The sequence below is a fragment of the Trichoderma aggressivum genome (genome assembly GCF_033847375.1).
Source record: "Trichoderma aggressivum f. europaeum strain CBS 100526 chromosome Unknown scaffold_001, whole genome shotgun sequence".
NCBI classification, from domain to species: Eukaryota; Fungi; Ascomycota; class Sordariomycetes; order Hypocreales; family Hypocreaceae; genus Trichoderma; species Trichoderma aggressivum.
Window position 1 is genome coordinate 160,004 of NW_026946367.1, and position 15,818 is coordinate 175,821.

Genomic DNA, 15,818 nt, shown 5'->3' on the forward strand with positions numbered 1-15,818 from the left:
CCGGTAATGATTGACTTGAATCGCCAGGGTTCGACCAAGGTAGTATCAGGACCAATACGCAGCTTTGCCTGGCAGGGTACATGTAATTCGAGCCTCTCTGAGGGCCTTGTACATGTACCTATCATCCTAAACTCGAGTCAGACCCTGGCCGCCAATCCAATGTCGGAGAAGAGCAGAGTTGCCCAGCCTCAATGATGCCAAGGCCTCTGTGTCCAAAGCTTTGTGACTATCGACTCTAGAGCTGATAGTGTCTTGGCTTGGCTCCAGCTGAGGCTTTGATCTCCCAACAGCAATCAATAGGGCCCCCATAGAGGCCTTGGGAATGTGGCAATCGCCCATCATTTACCGTACAAGGCAAACGCTTGCTAGGTGGCGCACATTCACACCCCTGTAGATACACTGATTAAGTGCTAGTCCCTGAGGGCTGAATGCTTGGACCTACATAGCTTCATGTTGTCTTGGTTTGCCAGGACTTCCCTCGTCCAGGTTGGCAATGGCGCACTGTTCGCCAGATATATTAGTGAGAAACCTCGTGCCTTGGGGAGCGCCAAAGCGTAACCGCAGAAATCATCATTCACAGCCTTTTCACTATTTTGAAAATAGAACCATCAGGTACTTTGTTGCGTACTTTACGGTATGAAGTGGTGCTTTCTTTCATTGCCCGCTCTAGCGGTGGCATTCCTGTTTAGCACGGCGGTCAGTTACTACTGCATCCCTTCCTCATCGCTGGTCCTATGTTGTGTGTTGCGAATCCCATCTCTCTTACCCTGGGTCGTTGCGGGCGTTCGTGGTCCGTTATCCATTTGCTGCACAAGGATGAGGGCTAATAACTTCAGTCGAAACAGCAGGCAGCTCAGCTTCTCGCGGGTAACACAGGACCATGTGCAACCGACGACTCCATCGTCTACCTGACCTGGATTCAGAAGCATAAACCTGCCGGCGTGAAGGGCACCTGGATAGATCCCTTTTCCACCGAGGCGTGGTGGAATGCAAATAACGGAAACAAAGTATCTAAGCGTGAGCATGTATTTGCATTCGCGCATGCGAAACCTAGCACCGAGCTTCACGAGATTCTCAAACGCCAGCTTGATTGTAAGTTTGCTAGATTTCCCTTCCTTGCTGTGGCACGAATCTTCTCTCATCTTTTCTTTCTTGCCTATTCTGCCAGGTTCCGATTCTGAATCCCCCGGAGTCTGCCTTCGCGACCGAGACCGCCTGCTCTGCTACAGCCAGTCCAGCGGCATTGGTGTATATGAAGATGGCTACAAGCTCAACTTCATCACCGGTGATTACACCACACCAACCGGGGAGAAGGGCAATGTTCAATTCGGTCCTTGCCCTGGCGCTGTGTATAATGAGGAAGATGACGGCAGGCGCTGCACCCGCGATCCAACCCCAACAATCACCGCCACGACGTCCGCTGGCTCCGCGTCGCGAACTGCGCCATCTGATGGTTCAGATACAGCAGACACTATCACCACATCAACGGCAGATAGCCGTGCGGCTGCGACTTTACATCCAAACGTAATGCCAATGCTTTTCGCGGCTGGTGGTCTGCCATGGCTGCTGCAGATTTGAAGATTATGCGCAAGTAGTTTGTTGATAGCTAACTCGGAGTTCTTTGCTATACGTTCAGACTAACTTGTGACTATGCTACACAATTGATAATTTAACAACGGGACCAATATTTAGCAACAATAAAAACACTGTAAACTTAAATCCATGCCTCTTCTGCGATAATAGCTACACGTATTTAGTCGAAGTTGGTCTGGATAGTTTTGTTTGACATATATATATATATTCATCCGCAGATGTGATCACCCTTGCAATATGTCCCCAAGTGCTTAACATTTCCACTCCGTCCTATTCGAATCATTATAATCTCGCCCTCACAGGTTCCTGATACAGTTCTTCCGACTTCTCCGCCTCTTGTTTCATCATCTCCGCCGCAATATTACGCAAATCAGGTTTCCTCAGCTTCCCGCTCGCCGTCTTGGGCCACGCCTGGAAAGCAGGATGTGAGCCCAACCAAATGACATATCGTGGCCGCTTGAAGTACGCCAGCGTCTCAGTGACCCACGCGCGGAGGTCGTCGTCTGAAGGCCTGTCCGTGTCTGTTGCCGTGGGCTCGACAAATGCGCAGATTTGCTCGCCGTATTTGGCGTCAGGGACCCCGATGACAGAGGCCTGTGCAATAGAAGGATGTGCGACAAGACGCTCTTCTATCTCTAGAGGCGAAATGTTTTCACCGCCACGGATAATCATGTCCTTGATACGGCCTGTGATGACAAAGAAGCCGTCGGGGTCAAAGTAACCCTCATCGCCTGTGTGAAACCACTCCAGGCCATCTTCAGGAGAGATTCGATGAGCCTCTGCGGTGCGCTCGGGGTTTCCATAGTACCCAGCCTGGATGCCGTTGCCACGGAGGGCGATTTCGCCTCGCTGGCCTCGAGGAACTGTCTTGCCGGTAGAAGGATCGGCTATTCGAGCAGAGAAGCCGGGGAACAGGCGGCCAGATGTGATTGTACGCTGGGCGATAGTATCAGAATCACGGGTCATTGTGACGATGGATGAAGCTTCAGTAAGGCCCCAATTGGTATGCGTCTGGGTGATGCCAAAGGCAGACCAGACTTTGCGCATCAACGGTTCGGGGACGGCCGATCCAGACAGTATGGCGAAGCGAAGGCTAGTGAGATCAAACTCCTTGAAGCGAGGATGAGCCATTTCGGCGACGAACATGGTTGTGACACCGTACAGACCGGTGCAGCTGTATTTAGCAATGCATGATAGTGTGGCCTCGACATTGAAGATGCTGGCAGGCAGTATCAGCGATGCTCCAAAAGCAGTTGCAGTGGCAAGGCCGATAATGAGACCGAAGCTGTGGAACAATGGCACCGGTAGGCAAATGCGGTCCGAGGCTTTGAGATACATGGTGCTGCCTATGTAGCGGCCGGCGTTGTAGATGCCACTATGAGTCAAGGCAGAGGCTTTAGGGAGGCCTGTTGATCCACTGGTGAATTGTAGATTCATGACATCTCTGGCGTGAATCTTGGTTTCCATTGCAAGTAGATCAACGACACTACTGCGGCCGCGAACAAGCACATCTTCGTAGTTATGGTAGTCGTTGTACCCTAGCTTGACGAGAGCAGGCTCTTTATCTGCATTCACTATGATGATGTTCCGTAGAGATGGAATACCATTTCTCAAATTCGGGATCCAATGGCGGTAATCATAGCGGTCGAACCGCGGGACCATGACGAGTGTGGAAACGCCGCACGATGACAGGACAGAGTGAAGCTCCTGCTCGCTATAGGCATAATTGGCCAGCGTGACGGGTGCGCCAATCTTGGTACAGGCGAAGAAAGTTTCGATGTATTCAATCTCGTTGCCCATGAGGATAGCGATTCGGTCGCCTCGCTTGGCGCCCAAGGCGACGAATCCACGAGCGAGATCATCGGATCGAGTGTCGGCCTCGGCATAGGTCAACGATTTCTGCTGATGATCGGAGGCAACGAGCAGTGCAGACGGTCGAGCTTTGGCTTGTTCGCGGAGGAGACAACCAAATGTTTTGTGTATAGGAACGGGTTGAGCTGGGCCGTGGAGGATGGAGAGGTCGGCATTGTTTGTGGAGGACATGGCTGGTGATTCTCTACTGTCTGCCATGGCTTGAGTGTGATTGGAGAGGGGAGGGGGGGAGAAGTCGGGAAGAATTTGAGCATGAGAGAAGAGAGAAGAGTTTCATGCGATCTAGGCAAAGAGAAGAGCTGTAATTTGAGAGGATAGAGGAGGGGGGAGTGTCTTGGAGCTGGGATTGGCCTTGGTCCGCTTCGGCCCGGAGGTGGGGCCGATCCGGGGTCCGGAGGCGGAGGCGAGGAGAAGCCTCGTCTTTTCATAGGCGAAGCGAATGAACTTGATGCACGTCGTCTATTGTATCGGTGTGTTTGCAAATCATATTCAAACTTTGCCTCTTGTAAAGGGTGATTTTGCTCGCGAGTCGGGGCTTGGTTGTATGGCTTTGTGGTGGTCGTTGGATCGGGGCGACACGCGACACGCGATAGACGAGCGGGTGGTGTGGGGATAGGCGGCATTCACGCCGAGGGAACTGGCCGAATTTGTGGAGGAACAGTGGCTGTTGATGGGGACTAATTGAGGAGTAATGGCTTTATTTGAAGTACCCGACAGTGCAGCTATTCAATTTGAGAGAAGAATGGCGTGTAATACGAAGAGATATGTGGACTTATTCGGGCCCTTCTGAAGTAGACCTAACACGCATCCAACAAGACAGCGCCGGTGAACTAAGCATCAAAATGAATGTTCGAGATAGGATTGTTGTTGTTACAGGAGGGTAGGTTTCCACTCTATAATATCCCTGCTGTGCGTTCTACTCTGCTAAAACAACACAATGACAGCCTGTCTGGCCTCGGTGCGGCGACAGTCAAGCTCATGAGCAGCCTCGGCGCTTCAATAGCCGTCTTCGATTTGCAGCTGCCAACCGGTAGCTCAGACTCGCAGAAACATCGATACTTCAAGGTCGATGTGTCCAACACAGAACAAGTAGCCACAGCGGTAAAGGCAGTGGCAGCGTGGAGCAAAGAGACAAGCAAGCCCATTGCCGCGGTGGTGTGCTGCGCTGGGTTCCTCGGGCCGGCAAAGGTGAGATGCCCTTACATAGATGGGCTTGTAACTTTCAGCCAACTGATCATGTATACAGATTCTCTCCAAAAACAACAGTCCTTTGGCCCTCGAGACGTTTAAAAAGGTGGTTGACATCAGCCTCACCGGCACCGTCGACATTATCCGCCAAATCCTGCCTTACATGTCAACTCAACCTGCCGACGAAAACGGCTCGCGGGGCGTCATAATTACCGTCTCATCAGCCGCCGCTTTTGACGGCCAAGAAGGCCAAGTTTCATACAGCGCAGCCAAAGGAGCCATCGCGTCCATGACGCTACCACTAGCAAGAGATCTCTCGCGATGGGGAATAAGGGCAGTTTGCATTGCGCCGGGCATGTTTGATACGGGTATGGTCGAGGGAATGCCAGAAAAGGCAAGGGAGAGCTTAAAGAAGACGCTGGAGTTTCCGGCGAGAGCGGGTAGACCGGAGGAGTTTGCGGGGATGGTTAAGAGTGTAGTTGAGAATGTCATGTTGAATGGGACGGTGATACGGCTGGACGGAGCGGCGAGGATGCCGAGCCGGTTGTAATCTTTAGTATAGACATATCTACCATGATGAAATCTATGATTATCAGCATCATCATTATTATTCTAATTCTATGTTTGCCTTTGTGTGTGATGATTGACATGGTTACAAATACAGCCGGATCGAGGCTACTACAGTCGCATTCTCGTCTCGTAGTTACGCATATTACATGTACCTTTAGTAACACTAATTATTAAAACAATGTAACCAACACAATCTCCGTTTATCAACTACCGCATAACTCGTCTGTAATTTGAATATCGTGTTGCTGCATTGCTTAAAATAGAACGAGAACAAGAAGTGGTGGATGGGCGGGTCTCGGCTGTCGTCTATCGCCAAAGAAGATTGAAATGTGGATGATATCAGCAATACCTTCAATTACCTATGCATCATACGCCCTAAACTCCAGTGTAGAGCAATTCTGTGGACTAGCGATCTCAATTAATTCTGGGCGAACTTGGGGCGAAATTAGAGCGACCAAATTATCCGAGGTATATCGCAACAGCCGTGACGAGATCGGAATAATCAGCTCTCCTTTAACCAGGATAAAACATGCCGCTTCTCAAATTACAATAAAAAATATATACACAAGCATCATAGTAGACGACAGTTTCATTTCTTCAAGAATCATTGAATACATCATAATGCCTGGCTCACCGTCCTCCTTTGTTGTCGGGGTTGGCATGACGCCGTTCCTCTCCCCCAAAAAGTCTGCAAGTCTCGCGGCCAACCCACAGTCAGATTATCTTGATCTCGCTGTCGAAGCTGGAGTCAAAGCTCTGCTAGACGCTGGCCTCACTTTTGACAAAGTAGACCAGGGCATAGGATGCTATGTATTTGGAGACTCAACATGTGCCCAGCGCGTCTTCTACAGCTTGGGAATGACGAGCATCCCCATCCTCAATGTTCACAACTATTGCAGCTCGGGGAGCACTGGTCTTTGGCTGGCAAATCAAGCCATTCGCTCCGGTGATGCAGACTGCGTCATGGTTGTTGGCTTCGACAAGATGTATCCGGGAGTGCTTCCTCAGACACACAAGGATCGCACAAATCCCCTGTCGCGTGTTCTTGATCTCTCCAAGGCGCAGATCCCTGAAGCAGACCGTAATAAGCCATCGCCGGGTTGGAGTCCTCAACTCTACGCCAATGCTCAAGCAGAGTATCTTGATAGATATGGAGGGCCTAGTGGTGCTGAGAGGCGTGACTTTGCGCGCATTACGGCTATTAATCGAGAGCATGGCACTCGAAACCCTTACTCTCAGCTGTCGAAGGCCGTTTCAGCCGAAGATGTTTTGTCCAGTCCAGTGATTTCTGGAGACATTACACGTCTTCAGTGCTGCCCCTCATCGGTAAGTAATGAATATCAAATCTTCTATATTGTATCTTTTTGACTAACCATGATAAAATGTTTAGACTGGCGCGGCAGCAGCGGTTATTGTGTCTGAATCCTTCCTGGCTGCTCATCCCTATCTTCGAAGCACAGCCATCCAGATCGCGGGCCAGTCCCTAGCCACGGATTCCTCAAAGTTTTTCGAGTCAAAAAGCGCAATTGAGCTTATCGGTTCTGATATGACGCGGATTGCATCAAAGCGTGCTTACGAACAAGCAGGCATCACACCCAAGGATGTTTCCGTGATCGAGCTGCATGATTGCTTCACCACCAACGAAATGTGTGCTCTAGAAGGGCTAGGTTTAGCCGAAGAGGGTAAAGCATGGAAGCTTGTTCGAGACGGTCTCATCACATATAATCCAAAAGGAAAAGAGAAAGGTTGGATTGTGAATCCAAGTGGAGGGCTCATCTCCAAGGGACATCCCCTAGGCGCCACAGGATTGGCACAATGTGCAGAACTGGGTTAGTTGCTCCATCATCTTGATCATTTCATTTTGAGGCACAACATCGTTAACAAGATCATGTAATTGTCAACAGTCTGGCATCTCCGTGGATGGGCAAAGCGGCGGTCAGTTGCATCGACACGGTATTGCCTCCAGCATAACATGGGCATGGGCGGTGCGACGGTGGTGACGATATACAAGAGGATAGATGGTGAGGCAGCTCCGAAGATTGAGGATACAAAGCCGGAAGAAGATGGACGAAGTCGCTTGGGCTACAATCCTGCAGAAGAAGCGCGATCTATCAGCCGTGAAGACTGGGCGAGTGTGATTGCACAAGGAGAAGCAAGTTCGGCGTGGGCGGCGGCTGAATTGCCGTGGAATTTGAATCCGGGGGCTTATAGTACTAGAGCCAAGCTGTAGAGATAGATGGCTGTAATCGTTTCCGAATAGAAAACGGAAGAGGCTGTTGTGTAGTCATTAATACTTGTATGTATAACACAAGATGTAAAGATGAAATCGAATGAAGAATGTCGAGATTTGCTTCCAGGTTCCATGGATGCCACCCAGTGCACCTGAGAAAGCTCTACCGCGCCATAACGGTGGGAGTTATAGCGGCCTTTAGCTGCTGTTAGCGGCCCACTGCCCTATAACGCACCGTCTCCGCCCCCGCATTTTGCTGCCTGGGGCATCACGGAGCTCTTTTCTCAGCCCAGACAGTTACATGTAGTTACTGGACATGATCCTTCCTCACCTCCAGTCTGCCACTCGTGAATCACCATCATCGTCAAAACATGTCCACTCGAACTGGAATTGTCAGGCGTCAAAGCATTGCTCTCGGTCGCTCCGGTCCGCGGTCCAAAAACGGATGCGCAACTTGTCGCCTCCGCAGAGTTCGCTGCGATGAGAAACGGCCGAATTGCGGCCACTGCGATAGACTCAAACTCGAGTGCAACTATCAGCCTCCACGGCCTCGGCGCAGTCAAAGAAGACTTCCATCTCCTGACGAAAGCTCAGTTAGCTCTCGACAAGACGCAGAAGTCGATGATGAATCACGGAGATTCAGTGTGGTCGATGAGAGTACATGTAGCGAGGGGGCCTCAATGCCGATGTCGTCCTTTTCAGCAGCAACTCCATCACGCCCAAACAATGACTTGCGGAATATGCAAACAATTCTGCCTACTACTGACATCAACGATCAATTCGATGTTTCATCTGACAATACAAATCCAGCTGGCCTCATCTCAGACCCAATGGCGCCCTATATAACCCCAACAACTGCTTCGGCCCTGGATATCGGCTCTACCTCTATACCTTCAGGAGACCATCCAGGGGAACTATCACAATCGCCTTGGAGCCCCAGCTGGTTCGACAGGCTGCCTCTCCCCGACTCGGCATTTTCTTTCACTTCGATAGGATTCACCAGCGCTCTCAGCCCCAACTTCTTCAACGCTGATCAATCATCGGCCTGGCGTGGTGGTGCTCTTCCCGAAATGGACGGCAGCACAATCCTTACAACCTCAAACGTGGATGGTGGCCCAGGCGTACACACTCTTATACAAAGTAATACTGATGATCAGCTTGCCGATGTGGACGGACAAGATGACGGTGGCCAAGTGAGCAAACCGGGATACAAACCTGCCTTTGCCTTTTCACCGCCACTTCTCTCAGACGCCCAGGAAGAGCTGCTCCTTAAGACTTTTGAGTGCGCTATTCAGCCCCCAGCCTCTCTTGCCAGCATCCACCCTCTGGGCTGGCCCAAGATCAAGCGTTATGTGCTTCATATGGCCAACGGGAAACACACCTCGATAGAATACGGGGCTGTCATGCATGCCCTTGCAGCTCTCAGTGCCATGCTCTTCGAGCCTAGCCGACCAGCTGCTTTAGCTGCCCTGGGGAGCCGCGTATCCACCTGCCGCGATGACTTTGGCCTTTTGTCTCTGAGGTTGCACGATGTTGCTTGTGTTGCACTCAAGTTGAGCCTCTCGCACGCGGGATGGGAAGAGCGAAGCAGCCGAGCTCTTCTGGTAGCCATTTTCCTGCTGGCTTGGTTTGAGACGGCCTACGATGGCAATGATCAGGTTCGACCTAGCTTCCCAGAGGATATCGCCGAACAGGTCATTGTCAACGGTCGGTGTTGGGACGCTGGTTCCGCGAGCCTTTTCCAGTGGCTAGACTCGTTTGACGCCAAGATGTCTCATATGGGCGGTCGTCATCTTCTTTCAGAGCCGGCTTTGGAGATCATCAGAAAGCCACACCCTGGAGTCACCGACTCAGCAAGTATGGAAGTGGCAGATAGTGATGCCCTCAATGACATTGACGGGATATCTACTGCTACTACTGCCGCCCTAGTCATGAACAGAAAGGGCGAAAATGTCAATATGAAGCCTCGAAATGGCGGCTCGAGACTCGCTACGTTATTGGCAGAGCCGCCCACGATCCCCAAGAATGTAGTGTGTATGGGTGTTTTCAACATTCTACTCCAGCCGGCCTTTGAATTTCACATGGCATCTCAGGCATACTCGCGGCGCGTTGGCTGTCACGATCGCCACCACCGTCCGCGTGGAACCCCTGAGGATGAGCTGGAAGTCATGAAGGCATGCATGGGTTTTGAAGAAGAATTGGAGGAGCTGTGGCGGCGTCGACCCAGCATCTTAGACCTCGATGCCTCACAGTTACGGCTTTTTGTGAGTGACAACATTGCCCGCAGGCTGGAGCAGCTATTCAGCGTCTACATTGCAACTTTTTGGGCTCACTTCATCTACATCCACCGTGTGGCATACTGGACTTTGCAACACACGCCTATTGCTCTCAAAGCTTTGACGCAGACAGGTAACATGATGCGCCGCAGCGTCGGTCAGCCTATACACCAGCACGCCTTTGACGCGAGCATCCCACGCACGACCTCTACCGCTATCCATCCTGGATTGATGTGGGTGTGCTTTTTATTCGGCTGCGAGGTGACAGATCCTGTGCAACAAGAATGGGCAGTGTTACAGCTGAGAGCTCTGGGTCGGCTCAGCGGCACAACTCAACGACAGGCGACAGCGCTTGACGGCACCGAGGGAGACGGATTGCCAATTGGAGGGTTAGATCAAAAGGGGGCGCAGACGGCCTTCAAGGTGGCACGCCTTCTCGAAGTCATTATTGAGCGCCAGACTAAGCTGGGCGCTCGTGTGGATGGCAAGTATTTGAGCCAGGAGATCTTTGGCTGCCATTTTTACATCATTTAAATAATACAGGCAACAGGATACACCCATGGTATTGTGCGCCCCGAAGTGGCTGCAGGTGACACAGTGAGACATGTCTAACTCAACAATTCTCGTCGGAGGCGAAGGGGTTCGTTCTTACCGAGACCCCGAAGAGACTATCAAAAGAATCCCTTGACGACAGGCTTACTCCAAAGCCACGCGACTGGCTGGTCAACGCACGAGGCTTTCCCGCGCCATCTCCGCATCAGAAACTATCTACCGGATCCTACCAGCGCTATTACAAGCCATCCCCACTAACACCACTGTCACGCTGCTCCCATTCGTCCTCGCCTATCGTCTACCGGCTAATCTCGATGCCATTTGTATTTCCCCATGGGGAGAATCTGCTAAGAAAGGGCGGGGAGAGGGAACACGGCAAGGGCCTGCATGTCTTACCTCTTCCAACTCTCGTGGAACGGTGGTGTGAATCAAGACTCTATCCCAGCGACTCTTGAGCCTGGCTTTGGTATCAACGTAAGCTTTGTCTTAGGTTTTTGGCCGTCATTCCGTTTATATATGTCGTCTGATTCTCCCTGTGTTTCGTTGTAGGCGCCTTCCAAGTCCACAACTCGAAAAGTGCTGTTGGCTTGCATCCACCATCACCACTTTTGATTAGCTATACCCAAGTTCTCATCATCTTGAGTCATTAGCCATGACAGTTATGGATGACGAAAAGCTTCCAAAGACCATTGAGGATGGGACCAGCTCCCATCTCGAGCGTGCGCAGGAAATTGATCCAGCCATCGAGAAGAGGCAAGTCGTTGTCTTCATGAGGACGTGATGATCATCAACAATGAGAGACTAATACAAAGTGACCATTCAGAATCGTGCGCAAGATAGACTTGAGGCTGATGCCTTTTACCGTCTGGATCTATCTCCTATGCTACATGGACAGGTCCAATATCGGTATGCAACTCTTTTCTATCTGTACCATAATCTCGTCACCATCTAATTGACTGTTACCTTAGGCAATGCCAAGATTTTGAATGCCGATGCGGGACACGACTTGCTAGATTCAACCCATATGACGACGAAAGAGTACACCATTGCTCTCATGGTCTTTCTGGTGGCATACTCCATCTTCGAAGCACCAAGCAATCTCGCAGCCAAGGCTTTGCAGCCCAATTAGTAAGATCTAATCATTCATTATTCCTTGATATCTACCATGAGTTTACATACTAACCGCCGTATTCGTGCCATAAAGTTGGCTTGGCTTCTTGGTCATTGGCTTCGGAGCCTTCTGCACGGCCATCGCCGGGGCGAACAGCTTCGCCAGCACATCGGCCCTGCGATTCTTCCTCGGTGCCTTTGAGGCAGGCATTTTCCCCGGCATGGTATTTTTCATGAGTTTTTGGTACAAGGCGGAGGAGCGAGCAACTCGGATTGCGCTGTTTCTTTGCAGTGCTACTTTGGCTGGCGCATTTGGCGGGTAGGTTTTCATGAATTCGAGTCCTAGGCTGTCGATATAAATAAGTAAAAACATTATAGCTGACTTTTTCATTCTCAAAGAGCTATTGCATTTGGAGTTGGACATATGGATGGCAGATTGGGCCTCGAAGGTTGGCGATGGTTGTTCATCGTTGAGGGCGTTCCGTCCAGTGAGTTATCAACTCTTCTGCTTCTGAGTTCAGCCATATCAAGTCCTCTCTAACGTGATTATCACATGTAGTTGTCCTAGGAATCTTGACGTTTTTATTCATGCCAAGTTATCCGGAAAAGGCTGGCTGGCTTACTGAGGAAGAAAAGGCCATCCAAGTGGCACGCCTCGGCGTCAATTCATCTCACGGGTATGCAGAATCTTACAAGTCAAATTCAACGACCCGAGACTAATTTTACATAGAGAGGCAAAACTCAACTGGGAGGATGCAAAGGCTACTCTTAAGGACGTTAGACTATACGTGCATTACATCACGTATATGTGCATCGGTGTCGGCGTCTCATCGCTGTCTCTCTTTGCCCCTACCATTGTTTCGGGTCTTGGCTACAAGAATCTCCAGGCCCAGCTGTTTACTATTCCTCCTTACGCCGTTGCATACGTCGTTACTCTTGTCTTGGCCATAATATCCGACCACAAGAAGACGAGGGGTCTCGTGGCTGGCGGATGTTTTCTCTTTGGCACCATTGCCTTTATCATCCAAGGTGAGTCTATAGTCTGTCTTCGTCGGATCTCTAAATGCGGAAGCTCATATATTATTGTACAGCCTGTTTGCCTGGCAAGCTATATGCCGCCCGTTATGCAATGCTTTGCATCAGCACCGCCGGCGTCTTTGCTGGTCTTCCCCCGCTGTGCGCTTGGATCTCGGACAATGTGCGAACTACCACGGCGGGATCCCTAGCTACAGGACTCAACATTGCCTTTACAGGGCCTGGTCAGATTATTGGCGTCTGGATCTATCGCGCGCAGGACGCGCCATTCTATCGCCTGGGCCATGGAATCAATGCTGGGTTCCTTGCCGTGGGGACGGTGCTGAGCTTTTCTTTGTGGTGGCATTACACGCGGCTGAACAAGAAGCTGGTGGGCACCAATGAACCCAGATGGATTGCGTAGAAGTTTGATACATAGATGAATGGATTGGTGCTTTGTTCTTTGGTCGAAGCGAGATGTAATTCTTTTGATGATGTTCTGTGCACCCAAATTGTAATTGTAAATAGAAGGCTATACCCCCAGGCGACGATTATGGTCGATACATCAAGGTTCCTTCATTTACACATGAATTAGTGATTCATTTTGGCCGAATAGCGTTTTCGTTAAGAGAGCACCTAAGCAGACGTAGAAGGCTAAGTGTTATTATGGCGTGATAGGTATGAGAATGAATACCTGCATGTACCTACTAGGCATTAGAATAATCGTGGCTATCGACATATGATCTAACACTTTTGTATATGGCGGCTTGTTGACCCAGAGAGACCCTCTCTGGAAGAATACCAATAGGGAGACTCTATTCTCAGAGCCCAAAGTACTCAACCTTGGCATGATTCTCTATAATTTTTGGAGGGAAATACTCATCCAATGAACTCCTGCGCGGTGTAAGGGTGCTCGCCCTACCGGCTCGGGTCAAGATCGAAAGAAGCAAATTGAAAGAGGCTCGACAAGTGAGGTTACATGTAAGTAGCACCGGATCAGTCTAGTACTAGGTAGATTAAACGAAGTGGAAGTGACAATTGACCACATATTCGCCAAACATTGGATTATGAGAGATGTACTTGGCCTGAGTAGTAGCATTTGCGCATACGTGAAGCGTTTACTCTCAGATTTGACTAGCCCTGAATCCAAGTTGAAGGCAGGGCACCTGATGATGGGGAAAGGGCAGTGACTTCTCAACTTCTACGCGTTATCCTCTATGACGAATGGTCTTTTAATAATTGTGCAGCAGCTGTTTGCTTGCATCAACCCGTTGAAGAATCTGAACTCGTGGTATTGTCTGGTCTAGACCCAATGCTCACTCTTAATACAAATGAGCCCAGATTCTAGATTCTCCAACTACTGTGCCATAACCGTAGCTATTCTCGCATCATTTGCCTACTCGTGTAATGGGCCATCCTCACCGTTTGGTACCGATCTCACCATCTCATTCTCGTTCATCCCTCATATTGTGTCAGTATCTCTTCGTCCTTCGCGTAGTCTGGCCATCTATTTCCAACTACGCTTCCACGATTTGGCGCCCCAGTCACTCTCAGCCTCTCTCCATAGGCACCAGCCATTCAGGCTACGTATTCGAAGACCTTTGATGGATGTCCTCCTTCAACTGAACTTTCAGGTGAGGACCCCCTGTGATGGTTGAAACGACTTTTTATCCAAGCTTCGGCAATGAGGAGAGTTACTTTCTGAGGGGAGGCTCACGCTTAGCCCACTCAGCCTTTGGCTGACTCTTTTTTGTGTCTCTAGGAAGTGTTCTCGGCCTCAGACCTTTTCAGGTATTTTCATCACTGGCATCAGAACCCCCCAATTCTTCAGGTGAGGACCCCCTATGATGTTTGTATACGACTTTTTCCGAGCTTCGGCAATGAGGAGAGTAGCATTCCGAGGGGAGGCTCACGCTTAGCCCACTCGGCCTTTTGGCTGACTCCTTTTTTTGTGTCTCTAGGAGGTGTTCTCGGCCTCAGACCTTTTCAGGTGTTTTCATCATCGACCGCTGACAATTCAGACAACGAAACCGTCGACGCTGTACACTCGTGCAGCATCGCGTTTTGGTGTGGAAAGTAGAGGGTGCCGAGAGCCGCTGTTTGGCTTTGTTTTTGATTTGGCTTTGACTTTGATTTCTTCCAGACGTGGCATTCTTGGAGAAGTGGCGGATATTCTGGCTCTTTTCTCAGAGAATTTGATGTACATTACCAGTGAACTGAACAATGTGAACTCTGACATGATTCTGAAACAATGTTGTCTCGCTGGTCTTGAATGCTGGATAAATGCAGAGACTTCGCGTATTTGACGGTAACCAGATGTACCTAGGCAATTGCTTTAATGTGGTAGGTTGTAACTTACACCGTGGCCGATTTGACTTTGGACGGTGCTTAGACAGAACCGCAGGTTTCTCTTATATTGAGACGAGGGTGTCTGATAGCAGCGACACAAGGAAGTCGGGAGAAGAATTGATGAGGGGAGGTTATGAGTAGAAGCGAGATACTTTTTATGCTTTATACAAAAGATGTGGAGGCCACGTCGGAAGTGGATATGTCGTATTAAACCTTTCCATGATTTGATGGAAAGTTTTTCGTGGAAAGCTTCTTCATGGAAGGCTTTTTCACCGTGTAAAACATTTACCTGTGAGTTGGATCAAAATCTCGACTGTGGCTTGAAAACCAAGGCTTTTTTCTCAATTTCTAACTTCAACACTGGCTGAAGTTAATCAGGACTCCTGGAAAGTATGGGTACTGCCTTGAAAACTTTCGGCTGAGAGAATCTTCTCGATAGCAGTCAAAACTCAGCCTAGCAATTTCGCCGCAATGGAGTGCAGTCACTCAGCCTCGGCTACTTATGAATCTGGTCGAGTCAAGCCATGTGCATTGTGCGCCTATTCTCATGCTCGTCTAGAAAGCCCAGACAAAGCCCAGATTTCGGATATCAGATGAAGACGAATTGAAAACAAGTCTAAGAGCCGTGAGCTTTTATTTTCACAGACAATTCCCAAGAGAATCGAAGCTACGTGTAGACAACCCAGTTCTATGCATTAGAATAATGAATAGAAAGGTATGTTCCGGCGCTGTTTATAGTCGATATATCACAGTTGATCAATTAATGCATGAAAGCATAGGTAATATTCTAGATAAACATGCATGTAGCGTCTAATCCAGCATGCGGCCGGGGAGAGAGGTAGTAAAGTCGAACGCCTGGCTGATCGTAACATGGGTGTAAGTGAGATGTCTTTGAACTTGCAAAACACCAAGCAAGGCTTCACGAGATATGAGCTTATAAAGAAATAATCAAGAATAAAGACCAGTTTTACTTCATTGGAGCAGCGCATCATTACACCCCCAAGCCGCCCCCCCCCCCCCCCCCCCCCCCCCCCCCCCCCCCCCCCCCCCCCCCCCCCCGCGTA

General features: G+C 49.9%; 6 protein-coding genes across 6 annotated transcripts; 5 read left to right on the forward strand and 1 right to left on the reverse strand.

Annotated features, from left to right (window-relative positions):
* Window positions 1-816: 816 nt before the first annotated feature.
* Triagg1_523 (uncharacterized protein) lies at window positions 817-1,578 on the forward strand (the record flags this gene model as incomplete). The annotated part of the gene is made up of 3 exons (XM_062900240.1): window positions 817-867; window positions 924-1,092; window positions 1,169-1,578. 3 exons carry the CDS (start codon window positions 817-819, stop codon window positions 1,576-1,578), a joined length of 630 nt encoding a protein of 209 aa, XP_062760873.1.
* A 297-nt stretch (window positions 1,579-1,875) lies between these two features.
* Window positions 1,876-3,663, reverse strand: Triagg1_534 (uncharacterized protein; the record flags this gene model as incomplete). Its single annotated transcript, XM_062900350.1, has 1 exon — window positions 1,876-3,663. One exon carries the CDS (start codon window positions 3,661-3,663, stop codon window positions 1,876-1,878), a length of 1,788 nt encoding a protein of 595 aa, XP_062760884.1.
* A 644-nt stretch (window positions 3,664-4,307) lies between these two features.
* Window positions 4,308-5,203, forward strand: Triagg1_545 (uncharacterized protein; the record flags this gene model as incomplete). Its single annotated transcript, XM_062900461.1, has 3 exons — window positions 4,308-4,345; window positions 4,410-4,653; window positions 4,712-5,203. The coding sequence occupies 3 exons, from the start codon at window positions 4,308-4,310 to the stop codon at window positions 5,201-5,203; spliced, it is 774 nt and encodes a 257-aa protein (XP_062760895.1).
* Window positions 5,204-5,844: 641 nt separating this feature from the next.
* Triagg1_557 (uncharacterized protein) lies at window positions 5,845-7,453 on the forward strand (the record flags this gene model as incomplete). The annotated part of the gene is made up of 3 exons (XM_062900573.1): window positions 5,845-6,549; window positions 6,614-7,052; window positions 7,128-7,453. 3 exons carry the CDS (start codon window positions 5,845-5,847, stop codon window positions 7,451-7,453), a joined length of 1,470 nt encoding a protein of 489 aa, XP_062760907.1.
* A 371-nt stretch (window positions 7,454-7,824) lies between these two features.
* Window positions 7,825-10,263, forward strand: Triagg1_568 (transcriptional regulator family: Fungal Specific TF; the record flags this gene model as incomplete). The annotated part of the gene is made up of 1 exon (XM_062900684.1): window positions 7,825-10,263. One exon carries the CDS (start codon window positions 7,825-7,827, stop codon window positions 10,261-10,263), a length of 2,439 nt encoding a protein of 812 aa, XP_062760918.1.
* Window positions 10,264-10,933: 670 nt separating this feature from the next.
* Window positions 10,934-12,829, forward strand: Triagg1_579 (uncharacterized protein; the record flags this gene model as incomplete). The annotated part of the gene is made up of 8 exons (XM_062900795.1): window positions 10,934-11,058; window positions 11,105-11,187; window positions 11,250-11,409; window positions 11,486-11,710; window positions 11,791-11,879; window positions 11,951-12,068; window positions 12,122-12,420; window positions 12,483-12,829. 8 exons carry the CDS (start codon window positions 10,934-10,936, stop codon window positions 12,827-12,829), a joined length of 1,446 nt encoding a protein of 481 aa, XP_062760929.1.
* Between the last annotated feature and the right edge of the window lie 2,989 nt (window positions 12,830-15,818).